The sequence below is a fragment of the Pecten maximus genome, chromosome 12 (genome assembly GCF_902652985.1).
Source record: "Pecten maximus chromosome 12, xPecMax1.1, whole genome shotgun sequence".
NCBI classification, from domain to species: domain Eukaryota; kingdom Metazoa; phylum Mollusca; class Bivalvia; order Pectinida; family Pectinidae; genus Pecten; species Pecten maximus.
Window position 1 is genome coordinate 41706010 of NC_047026.1, and position 14955 is coordinate 41720964.

The following is a 14955-nucleotide window of genomic DNA, read 5'->3' on the forward strand; positions in this document are numbered from 1 at the left end:
TTCTTCTAAGCGTTTACAAGGAGCTTATGAAGGTAAATCTATGCGGACCGTTTACACTTGACTCACTCTTACATGCTTAAAACATCTCGACACAGGAGTAGTATATAGTTCTCTGCTGAAGTGAATATCAATATAACGGATTTCTACTATGTAGTTCTACTGTGTACAATCCAACATGGACATGTACAAACATTAGGGCCTAGCTTATCTAATTAAATGGTATGCATAAATACGTGTACACCAGAACGTACCGTAATTGAGCTAATAAAATGCTAGCAATGAGGCATCAACCAAGTGTTTGACATTGGAAACTTGTTTTTAAAAGCACAAGAATTCTCTGAACATGCAGCATGAAGTCATCTCTAGATTATTTTCTATATCGTATAGAAAGAAAAGTTTACCCCGGAAGAAAATGAAACACGATGAGATCAACAAATAAATTGTCTTTATTATAACGTCCAGATTCAATATTAAGACTGCTGCCTTGCATTCGGAATTGGCTCAATAACTTTTAGAATTTATATTCAATATAAAGGGTGAAATCTTCCATTTTTTTAAGTGATAATATGCTTTTCGTCATTGAGAAGCTAAGGTATCTCGTGCTACAGCGAATGTACCGTTAAAATTAAAACTAAGCCAAGGTAACAAAACCTATCAACAATTTCTAACTTCTTGTCGGCTCGTAATTAGCTGATTGCACACTTTTTGTCGAAAAATTCACATTTTATATCTTGAGCTAACATGAAGGGAGGTGGTGCATGGCGGCCCACGGCCGAATCTTATTTTATGCATGATATTATGATAGACTTTTACCAAATACATGTCATTTTAGACACTAAAACGAAAATTGGCAAATGCTGTATACGCAGCGCCACCTAACATGATTTCTGTAAAAAATGTGTACCCTCCCTTTTAAATTCAATATATTTCTCGTACAAAAGTACTTGATAAATTTCATATTGCATTGATAGTCTCATGTGATATTATATTTTATAAAAACATGTGTGTTTAGTATGAATTTGTATAATAGAAAGTGTAATTACAGCTTTTTTAACAAAATTATCAGTAAAAAATTTACCTTCTTGAAATTTTCTTTTATTTGTTAAGTAGATAAAATGTAATAATCGTTGGAGTACTATCAAATTTTGCTTTTAAAAAACATGTTTGCATATTAATCTTAATACACAACCAAAAAAAATTATCAAAAATTACTGGATAACAAAAGATTTTTGCATACAAAGAAAGGTCATGAAGTAAATTGTATTAAACAAGGGTTAAAAAGGAGAACCCTGTCTGACACAAGCAGTAAAGTGTAAAGTGTAAAGTAAAGTAAAGGCAAGTGTGCTTTTTTATTTAGGAACTAGCAATCAGAACAAAAAGCCATTACAACAACGGAATTTTATGTCACTGATGATGTAAATCTCATAATAGACTACACGAAGCTACATGGTGTGGTTACAGTCATAATTAGACAAGCCCACAACATGATCAGTAAAACGTTTGTCATAAAATAATGTTTAATCGAACGTTTTGATGTACCCTTTATAGCATTTGCCTCTACAATTTGTATTTTTCAGTACCTTTGGTACTTTGATATGTTGTCCAAAATTTGGGGTGTATGCATTTAACATAATAAAATCTTGGCATATCCAGTTATTCACAAAATAAATTTGTTTCATTAAATGTTTATGAATATCCATAGATTATTTCTAACCGGAAATTTTGATAGTACTCCATTAATAACTTTGTGGTATTAGACTTTAAATGAAAAGTTAAAAACAATGATTTTCACAAAGAAGACATCAAATTAGGCTGAAATTTAATTTTAGTGTCACGGAGCGTGATGATTCATATACAAAATTAAACCTTAAACAAATGGGGTGAATTTGTTTCACAAATAGGAAATAAAAATGTGTTCTATAATAATTAGTGGTCAAAACATTAGCTTCTTATGCAGTTTGATGGGGAAATAATGAAATCACCAAAAAAAGAATATATACATTGAGGAATGGAAATTAATTCCTCCCACATAATCGGGGATATTATGCTTTTGACAAAAATATGTTTCCAGGAAAAAAAATCGCCGTGGGCCGATTTAGCCCTCCTATGCACCACCTCCTTTCTAAAGATAACTTTTGCATAACATCACTGGTAGTATACGTCGTATCTGGCTTGCCGCAATTTAACGTCCGGATTCGTGATCGTCAATTGCTTTTCAGCTATAACTTCCGGTAAAATTAAAGATCTTTAAAATAGGAAGATGGCGGGAACAGACAGCAAAATATCAGGGTGGCTTTTGGAATATGTTTACAAAACCGCGTGGGATACATTCAGGAAGAAACAATCAATAGATGAAGACGGTTGCAGGGATGTAATTCAATGTAAATTTGATATACGCTTTGGGTTGTAGGCCTAGCGTCTTCCTGTCATGATGAATACTGCGACGCTTCAATCGCTTGTATCATATGTTTACATCATTAGTTTTTATATCTCCCTTCTAATGCTTACTATATAGGCCTAGTTTATTCTAGGATTATGATATATATATGAACTGTATTGATTTGGTAATGACATGTATAGACTATAAATCCCGAGATTCAACCATTTCACAGATATATTCGATTTCTAGTGGCTTCTGTTATGATAGATCTTTATTTGAAACCCGAAAGATAATGATTTTCGAGACACTCTCCAGGTTGGGAGCAAGCCCGCATATGGATAATAGTCCTTCATTTCAGCAACAGTTAAACACTTATTGTAATTCAGCAATAAATATAAATAATTATGTTATGTGTACCCTGGTCATTTATATATCTAGACTAGCACCTTTCAATCACAACATTGTAATTCAGCAATAAATATAAATAATTATGTTGTGTGTACCCTGGTCATTTATATATCTAGACTAGCACCTTTCAATCACAACACTTGACACGTTAAACTTATAAATTAACTGCCCAATTAATTGCACCAAAATAAACAAAACAAGCGCATTGAATGATTCCCAAAATTATGAATACTGTAATACTGACCAATTATTTTCACTATGAACATAATATATTGTTTTTACATACTGTGATATCATTTTGTTGTTTATTCTTAATTAATACTGTTGTCAAAATTTAAATGATTAATATGCTAAAACTATCATATGACCAATACTACTGGCACTTCTACATCACCATTGCGGTCAAAACGTGTTTAGTGCACTAGTTAGTCATTTGAGAATTATAATGCATGAATTATATTGAATCTTTGATGTATGAGCGTGTTTAGTTATAAACATTTCAGCAACAATTTACTGCGTGCCAAATTTGTACTACAGTCAAAATTGATAGAATATTTTTCTTATAGATGATTGGGTTTGTTTCTGGTTTTGTTCTGTTCTGTTTTGGTGTTAGGTGCACTCGATGTTTTGCAATTGACAGTCAAGATACTGAATTAAAGATAAAATATATGGCCTGAATGAATAATTTGTTTGTAAAATTTGGATTTCGAAGATCACACAATAACTGTAGTCCATTACCACAAAGTTTAAATTTCTGTAGATGCAAAATGTTGTTCATTTTTCTGAGGCCGATCTTTCAATATAGGCGATGACAAAACTTAGCTTTACATTAGTTTTAATTGACCAATAGGCAAGGTTGAACTATCCGAAATGTGTGTCTCTATAAATTGCCTTGGTTCGAATTATTACTTGTTAGAGAATTATTGTTTTTCTAAGAAAAAAAGTGTGTTCTAACTAACCAGAGGTTTATCGCAATAAAAAATATGTGTAATATTTCCCCAGTTAGCAAAAATATCATAAGTTGTACGTATAATTAGCCCCTGTAAAAATGTCATACCAAATATGACCTAATAATGGCGCAGGGCGCGGGTAATTGACAGTGGGTGTGCCCTTATTAAGCTTCGTTATTCTGAAGTTTTATGAAACAGACTATACCTTATAGCAGAATACCCAAGGCTGTGGATAAAATATTCAGTCATAAAAATATTTCAGATGATGATATATATTCATTATCATATACATGTTTTAAGCTTAAACATCACTTGAATATCCCTGTAAACTTGTACACCATGCCAGCTGATCTTTAGACCAGAGAGCGTGTGTTCCACCATTATGTTCAAATGGAACTCTTTTGTGTTCTATTTATAGACACAGGTGATTTCCCAGATCATATCCGACAAAATCGTTTTCTTTGACCTAATAATTGATTTACAATGTCTTTTACTAGCTTTGTGTTCTGAACAAAAGTTAGATAACAACAAGAATGAAGTCTTTTACTTTATCTTCAAATAAATTACAAAAGATGGTAAGTTATTATTTGTATGTGTGTTAAGTTTTCGGGTGCACTTTGCACTGACATCTGTACTGTACAGGAATAGACAAAATGTGGAGAAACCTTGTGTTCCAATGACTTAATTTGCTGAAGAAAATTGAACACCTAAAGTAGCAAAACATTCCACACGAATTATTACTTTTGAAAACCATTTTGACACTCAGTCAAAGATTTGTTTTCCTTAGAAAAAAGGTAGGGGCATGCTTATTAGGTCATATACGGTATTTATGTGAATTTTGAGAATAAAGGATTTAGTAAAATTCAATATCTGTTCTGCATTGCGTCAACATATACAGGACTTATGTATACAGGGTGTTCTAATTTCCATACTATTTCGTATACTGAAGTATCAAGTGGAGGTTGTTTGGGATTGCTTTTGGAAAAGGTATTGAAATCAAACTTACCATACTGTCTGGCGAGACATTTATTTATATGTAATTTTTGTTTTTACACAGGGTTGGTGAGCCAACAGACTATTGTTCAGACAACTAACCCAAAACATATGATGCAGCTCCAAATTTTGCTGCAGATGTCCCGGCTAACAGATGGAGAAAATTATGAGACACGTTACTCAGATGACAATGATTGGACCGTCCTTGAAGACATGCTTAATTCCTTTAAAGGACTGGCCAACAACCTACCAGTATCATATAAACCAATGATGGATAAAAACAGGGATTTGATCATCAAACAGGTATTGTTCTCAGTGACGTTTGGCACACTGTAGATACAATTCCTGGGGCTCGGACATTATTATTACTTGTGGAGTGGGTACTGGTCTTGTCCAGGTTTTAATATATAAGAACCAATGATATTTGTTTTTCACTGTGCCTTGTCCGAGCTTTTTTTCTGAGTGATGTTAATGGGCTCCATTCCCAATTGAAATTATTTCATATTTAAACCAAATTTCCAGAATTTGTAATTTACTCCTGGAAAAAATTTTCCCATTTCACCTATTTTCTTCCCAAAATAAGACAAAAAGGCCCATTCCAAACCAGTGAGAAAAAGTCCTGCTGTTGAATAAAGCTTATAGTTAAGTATACTTGTACATTCTTGAATATAAATATTGAATATTTAGTGCTGTATTTTTCAACCAGTGTTCATACAAGATTAAGATACAGTAGTTTTTGAAGTCAATGAAAAAGTTTAATAGTATTAGTTGGTCTCATTACATTACGTATTGTTCATATTTCCTAGGCGGTACTTGTGGCGTGTAGGGAGAGTGACTTTGAAGCTGCGGAGGACATCTTCAAGAGAATCTCTAATCAGATTAGAGAAAAGGTAAAACAATGAGGGAACATGATGGTGACCTGTTGTATCAGATACAAACAGCGAGGCAGGGTGGATTATACTGAGACGGTGGATTATACTCAGACAGGGTGGTTTAAGATACAAACAGCGAGGTAGGGTGGATTATACTCAGACAGGGTGGATTATACCGAGGTAGGGTGGATTATACTCGGACAGTGTGGTTTACACTGAGACAGGGTGGATTATACTGAGACGGTGGATTATACTCAGACAGTGTGGTTTACTCCGAGACAGTGTGGATTATACTGAGACGGTGGATATACAGATTTCTGACAGGGGATTGTTCTGAGACGGGGGATTTTGAATAGGGTGGATATCTCAGATGGGATTTACTAGATGGAAGGTTATACTGATATGGTGTACTCGAACTGTGGGATTATACTGATAGGTAGGTATATTGGACGGTGGATTATACTGAGACGGTGGATTATACTGAGACAGGGTGGTTACTGAGACAGGGTGGATAACGAGCGGTGGTATAGAAGGGGGGATTATACTGAGACAGGGTGGATTATACTGAGACAGGGTGGATTATACTGAGACAGGGTGGATTATACTGAGACAGGGTGGATTATACTGAGACAGGGTGGATTATACTGAGACAGTGTGGATTATACTGAGACTGTGGATTATACTGAGAGGTGGATATCTTAGCGGTGGATTATACAGAGACGGTGGATTGTACTGAGGTAGGGTGGATTATACTGAGATAGGGTGGATTATACTGAGACGGTGGATTGTACTGAGGTAGGGTGGATTATACTGAGACAGGGTGGATTATACTGAGACAGGGTGGATTATACTGAGACAGGGTGGATTATACTGAGACAGGGTGGATTATACTGAGACAGGGTGGATTATACTGAGACAGGGTGGATTATACTGAGAGGGTGGATTATACTGAGACTGTGGATTATACTGAGATAGGGTGGATTATACTGAGGTAGGGTGGATTATACTGAGACAGGGTGGATTATACTGAGACAGGGTGGATTATACTGAGGTAGGGTGGATTATACTGAGACAAGTTATATTATACTGAGGGTGGATTATACTGAGATAGGGTGGATTATACTGAGATAGGGTGGATTATACTGAGACGGTGGATTATACTGAGACGGTGGATTATACTGAGATAGGGTGGATTATACTGAGACAGGGTGGATTATACTGAGATAGGTGGATTATACTGAGACAGGGTGGATTATACTGAGACAGGGTGGATTATACTGAGACAGGGTGGATTATACTGAGACATGGTGGATTATACTGAGACGGTGGATTATACTGAGACGGTGGATTATATTGAGACATGGTGGATTATACTGAGACGGTGGATTATACTGAGACGGTGGATTACACTGAGGCAGGGTGGTTTATACTGAGACAGGGTGGATTATACTGAGACGGTGGATTTTACTGAGGCAGGGTGGATTATACTGAGACAGGGTGGATTATACTAAGACAGTGGATTATACTGAGGCAGGGCGGATTATACCGAGGTAGGGTGGATTATACTGAGACAGGGTATATTATACTGAGACAGGGTGGATTATACTGAGACAGGGTGGATTACACTGAGACAGGGTGGATTATACTGAGACAGGGTGGATTACACTGAGACAGGGTGGATTATACTGAGGCAGGGCGGATTATACCGAGGTAGGGTGGATTATACTGAGACAAGGTATATTATACTGAGACAGGGTGGATTATACTGAGACAGGGTGGATTACACTGAGACAGGGTGGATTATACTGAGACGGTGGATTATACTGAGACAGGGTATATTATACTGAGACAGTGGATTATACTAAGACAGTGGATTATACTGAGACAGGGTGGATTATACTGAGACAAGGTATATTATACTGAGACAGGGTGGATTATACTGAGACGGTGTACAAATGTATAACATGTTGCGACAAGTTGTTCCATGCATCTACTACGGGGAAACTAAAAACGTTTTTCCGTATGTTAAGGTTACATTGTTTTTTAAGTTGGGAGTGTCCCCTTGTCCTATACTAAATAACAATAGTTATACATTATACCAGGAGAAAACATCTATGACAGTTATACATTATACCAGGAGAAAACATCTATGATAGTTATACATTATACCAGGAGAAAACATCTATGACAGTTATACATTATACCAGGAGAAATCATCTATGACAGTTATACATTATACCAGGAGAAATGACAGTTATACATTGTACCAGGAGAAATCATCTATGACAGTCATACATTATACCAGGAGAACACATCTATGATAGTTATACATTATACCAGGAGAAAACATCTATGACAGTTATACATTATACCAGGAGAAAACATCTATGACATTTATACATTATACCAGGAGAAATGATAGTTATACATTATACCAGGAGAAATGACAGTTATACATTATACCAGGAGAAATGACAGTTATACATTATACCAGGAGAAAACATCTATGACAGTTATACATTATACCAGGAGAAAACATCTATAACAGTTATACATTATACCAGGAGTCTATGACAGTTATACATTATACCAGGAGAAAACATCTATGATAGTTATACATTATACCAGGAGAAATCATCTATGATAGTTATACATTATACCAGGAGAAATCATCTATGACAGTTATACATTAAACCAGGAGAAAACATCTATAACAGTTATACATTATACCAGGAGTCTATGATAGTTATACATTATACCAGGAGAAAACATCTATGACAGTTATACATTATACCAGGAGAAAACATCTATGACAGTTATACATTATACCAGGAGTCTATGATAGTTATACATTATACCAGGAGAAATCATCTATGACAGTTATACATTATACCAGGAGTCTATGATAGTTATACATTATACCAGGAGAAAACATCTATGACAGTTATACATTATACCAGGAGAAATGACAGTTATACATTATACCAGGAGAAAACATCTATGATAGTTATACATTATACCAGGAGAAAACATCTATGACAGTTATACATTGTACCAGGAGAAAACATCTATGACAGTTATACATTATACCAGGAGAAAACATCTATGATAGTTATACATTATACCAGGAGAAAACATCTATGACAGTTATACATTATACCAGGAGAAAACATCTATGACAGTTATACATTATACCAGGAGAAATCATCTATGACAGTCATACATTATACCAGGAGAAATCATCTATGACAGTCATACATTATACCAGGAGAAATCATCTATGATAGTTATACATTATACCAGGAGAAAACATCTATGACAGTTATACATTATACCAGGAGTCTATGATAGTTATACATTATACCAGGAGAAAACATCTATGACATTTATACATTATACCAGGAGAAATTATCTATGATAGTTATACATTATACCAGGAGAAAACATCTATGACAGTTATACATTATACCAGGAGAAAACATCTATGACAGTTATACATTATACCAGGAGTCTATGATAGTTATACATTATACCAGGAGAAATCATCTATGATAGTTATACATTATACCAGGAGAAAACATCTATGACAGTTATACATTATACCAGGAGAAAACATCTATGACAGTTATACATTATACCAGGAGAAAACATCTATAACAGTTATACATTATACCAGGAGTCTATGATAGTTATACATTATACCAGGAGAAATCATCTATGACAGTTATACATTATACCAGGAGAAAACATCTATGACAGTTATACATTATACCAGGAGAAAACATCTATGACAGTTATACATTATACCAGGAGAAAACATCTATGACAGTTATACATTATACCAGGAGATATCATCTATGACAGTTATACATTATACCAGGAGAAAACATCTATGACAGTTATACATTATACCAGGAGAAAACATCTATGATAGTTATACATTATACCAGGAGAAATGACAGTTATACATTATACCAGGAGAAAACATCTATGACAGTTATACATTATACCAGGAGAAATGACAGTTATACATTATACCAGGAGAAAACATCTATGATAGTTATACATTATACCAGGAGAAATGACAGTTATACATTATACCAGGAGAAAACATCTATGATAGTTATACATTATACCAGGAGAAATCATCTATGACAGTTATACATTATACCAGGAGTCTATGATAGTTATACATTATACCAGGAGAAAACATCTATGACAGTTATACATTATACCAGGAGAAAACATCTATGACAGTTATACATTATACCAGGAGTCTATGATAGTTATACATTATACCAGGAGAAATCATCTATGACAGTTATACATTATACCAGGAGTCTATGATAGTTATACATTATACCAGGAGAAAACATCTATGACAGTTATACATTATACCAGGAGAAATGACAGTTATACATTATACCAGGAGAAAACATCTATGATAGTTATACATTATACCAGGAGAAAACATCTATGACAGTTATACATTGTACCAGGAGAAAACATCTATGACAGTTATACATTGTACCAGGAGAAAACATCTATGACAGTTATACATTATACCAGGAGAAAACATCTATGATAGTTATACATTATACCAGGAGAAAACATCTATGACAGTTATACATTATACCAGGAGAAAACATCTATGACAGTTATACATTATACCAGGAGAAATCATCTATGACAGTCATACATTATACCAGGAGAAATCATCTATGACAGTTATACATTATACCAGGAGAAAACATCTATGATAGTTATACATTATACCAGGAGAAAACATCTATGACAGTTATACATTGTACCAGGAGAAAACATCTATGACAGTTATACATTATACCAGGAGAAAACATCTATAATAGTTATACATTATACCAGGAGAAAACATCTATGACAGTTATACATTGTACCAGGAGAAAACATCTATGACAGTTATACATTGTACCAGGAGAAAACATCTATGACAGTTATACATTATACCAGGAGAAAACATCTATGATAGTTATACATTATACCAGGAGAAAACATCTATGACAGTTATACATTATACCAGGAGAAAACATCTATGACAGTTATACATTATACCAGGAGAAATCATCTATGACAGTCATACATTATACCAGGAGAAATCATCTATGACAGTTATACATTATACCAGGAGAAAACATCTATGATAGTTATACATTATACCAGGAGAAAACATCTATGACAGTTATACATTATACCAGGAGTCTATGATAGTTATACATTGTACCAGGAGAAAACATCTATGACAGTTATACATTATACCAGGAGAAAACATCTATGACAGTTATACATTATACCAGGAGAAATGACAGTTATACATTATACCAGGAGAAATGACAGTTATTACCAGAGAATATTATACATTATACCAGGAGAAAACATCTATGATAGTTATACATTATACCAGGAGAAAACATCTATGATAGTTATACATTATACCAGGAGTCTATGATAGTTATACATTATACCAGGAGTCTATGATAGTTATACATTGTACCAGGAGTCTATGATAGTTATACATTATACCAGGAGTCTATGACAGTCATACATTATACCAGGAGTCTATGATAGTTATACATTGTACCAGGAGAAAACATCTATGATAGTTATACATTATACCAGGAGAAAACATCTATGACAGTTATACATTATACCAGGAGAAATGACAGTTATACATTATACCAGGAGAAAACATCTATGACAGTTATACATTATACCAGGAGAAATCATCTATGACAGTCATACATTATACCAGGAGAAATCATCTATAACAGTTATACATTATACCAGGAGAAATCATCTATGATAGTTATACATTATACCAGGAGAAAACATCTATGATAGTTATACATTATACCAGGAGAAAACATCTATGACAGTTATACATTATACCAGGAGAAAACATCTATAACAGTTATACATTATACCAGGAGTCTATGATAGTTATACATTATACCAGGAGAAATCATCTATGACAGTTATACATTATACCAGGAGTCTATGATAGTTATACATTATACCAGGAGAAAACATCTATGACAGTTATACATTATACCAGGAGAAAACATCTATGACAGTTATACATTATACCAGGAGAAAACATCTATAACAGTTATACATTATACCAGGAGTCTATGATAGTTATACATTATACCAGGAGAAATCATCTATGACAGTTATACATTATACCAGGAGTCTATGATAGTTATACATTATACCAGGAGAAAACATCTATGACAGTTATACATTATACCAGGAGAAATGACAGTTATACATTATACCAGGAGAAAATATCTAACATCTATGACAGTTATACATTATACCAGGAGAAAACATCTATGACAGTTATACATTATACCAGGAGAAAACATCTATGACAGTTATACATTATACCAGGAGAAAACATCTATGACAGTTATACATTATACCAGGAGAAAACATCTAACATCTATGACAGTTATACATTATACCAGGAGAAAACATCTATGACAGTTATACATTATACCAGGAGAAAACATCTATGACAGTTATACATTATACCAGGAGATATCATCTATGGCAGTTATACATTATACCAGGAGAAAACATCTATGATAGTTATACATTATACCAGGAGAAATCATCTATGACAGTTATACATTATACCAGGAGAAAACATCTATGATAGTTATACATTATACCAGGAGAAATCATCTATGACAGTTATACATTATACCAGGAGAAATCATCTATGACAGTCATACATTATACCAGGAGAAATTATCTATGACAGTCATACATTATACCAGGAGAAAACATCTATGATAGTTATACATTATACCAGGAGAAAACATCTATGATAGTTATACATTATACCAGGAGAAAACATCTATGATAGTTATACATTATACCAGGAGAAATGATAGTTATACATTATACCAGGAGAAATCATCTATGACAGTTATACATTATACCAGGAGAAAACATCTATGACATTTATACATTATACCAGGAGAAAACATCTATGACATTTATACATTATACCAGGAGAAAACATCTATGACATTTATACATTATACCAGGAGAAAACATCTATGATAGTTATACATTATACCAGGAGTCTATGATAGTTATACATTATACCAGGAGTCTATGATAGTTATACATTATACCAGGAGAAATCATCTATGACAGTTATACATTATACCAGGAGAAATCATCTATGACAGTTATACATTATACCAGGAGAAATCATCTATGATAGTTATACATTATACCAGGAGAAATGACAGTTATACATTATACCAGGAGAAATCATCTATGATAGTTATACATTATACCAGGAGAAAACATCTATGACAGTTATACATTATACCAGGAGAAATGACAGTTATACATTATACCAGGAGAAAACATCTATGATAGTTATACATTATACCAAGAGAAAACATCTATGACAGTTATACATTATACCAGGAGAAAACATCTATGATAGTTATACATTATACCAGGAGAAAACATCTATAACAGTTATACATTATACCAGGAGTCTATGATAGTTATACATTATACCAGGAGAAATCATCTATGACAGTTATACATTATACCAGGAGAAAACATCTATGACAGTTATACATTATACCAGGAGAAAACATCTATGACAGTTATACATTATACCAGGAGAAAACATCTATGACAGTTATACATTATACCAGGAGAAAACATCTATAACAGTTATACATTATACCAGGAGTCTATGATAGTTATACATTATACCAGGAGAAATCATCTATGACAGTTATACATTATACCAGGAGAAAACATCTATGACAGTTATACATTATACCAGGAGAAAACATCTATGACAGTTATACATTATACCAGGAGAAAACATCTATGACAGTTATACATTATACCAGGAGAAAACATCTATGACAGTTATACATTATACCAGGAGATATCATCTATGACAGTTATACATTATACCAGGAGAAAACATCTATGACAGTTATACATTATACCAGGAGAAAACATCTATGATAGTTATACATTATACCAGGAGAAATGACAGTTATACATTATACCAGGAGAAACATCTATGACAGTTATACATTATACCAGGAGAAATGACAGTTATACATTATACCAGGAGAAAACATCTATGACAGTTATACATTATACCAGGAGAAATCATCTATGACAGTTATACATTATACCAGGAGAAAACATCTATGACAGTTATACATTATACCAGGAGAAATCATCTATGACAGTTATACATTATACCAGGAGAAATGACAGTTATACATTATACCAGGAGAAATGACAGTTATACATTATACCAGGAGAAATCATCTATGACAGTTATACATTATACCAGGAGAAATGATAGTTATACATTATACCAGGAGTCTATGACAGTTATACATTATACCAGGAGAAAACATCTATGATAGTTATACATTATACCAGGAGAAATGACAGTTATACATTATACCAGGAGAAATGATAGTTATACATTATACCAGGAGAAACATCTATGATAGTTATACATTATACCAGGAGAAATCATCTATGATAGTTATACATTATACCAGGAGAAATGATAGTTATACATTATACCAGGAGAAATGACAGTTATACATTATACCAGGAGTCTATGACAGTTATACATTATACCAGGAGAAATCATCTAAATGATGCTAAACCAACTGCGTTCATATTAAGCAAAGTACAATTTGTCTGGTTCCAGTGACTATTTAAATAGTGCAGTAGAGATATGAATATAAATATTAAGAAAATGGCAGGTAAAAGTTTACAATTGTATTCCTTTACTTAGTACGTCAATATTACCTGGTATTTATCTTTTATTCATTCGTTGTGTTTTGTTTCTGTTTCAGACCATTGCAGATAGTTTGAAATCAGTTCTTGCCTCAAAATCGAAAGATCACAAATATGTTACTTCTGAAGAGAATAGTTACTCTACGTTTGTGTCATACTGTGTGTCAATGATCTCAGAAATCAACAAGGAATTTGATGTTCCCTTTCTCACAAAGGTTGGTATGAAATTGTCCAACTTCGAATGAGAAATTTGGTACTGTCTTTCTCACAAAGGTTGGTATGAAAAGGTTTGTACTAGAGCTATGTATCGCAAAATGGGTAGCGATACGATTTGTATCGCGATACATGGGACACAATACGACGTATCGTGATACATGAGAAGCTGGTGACCTAGCTATCCGATATCTGATATTCCATCGTACAGTAGTCATGTTTTTTTTGTGGTTTTTCCAGAATATTAGAGTCCCACAAAGCGTTCTCGAATTAAGATCATTGGATT

The 14955-nt window shown here is 33.5% G+C and overlaps 1 protein-coding gene across 1 annotated transcript in view; it reads left to right on the plus strand.

Moving 5' to 3' along the window:
- The first annotated feature begins 2211 nt into the window (after nt 1–2211).
- The window catches only part of LOC117338831, a 28669-nt gene continuing 15925 nt past the window's right edge, over nt 2212–14955 (plus strand). Inside the window, exons 1-4 of the mRNA XM_033900187.1 lie at nt 2212–2381; nt 4796–5034; nt 5538–5621; nt 14516–14671. Coding sequence (XP_033756078.1) covers nt 2261–2381; nt 4796–5034; nt 5538–5621; nt 14516–14671 — 600 coding nt within the window. The 5' untranslated portion in view covers nt 2212–2260. The remainder of the gene's footprint in view (nt 2382–4795; nt 5035–5537; nt 5622–14515; nt 14672–14955) is intronic.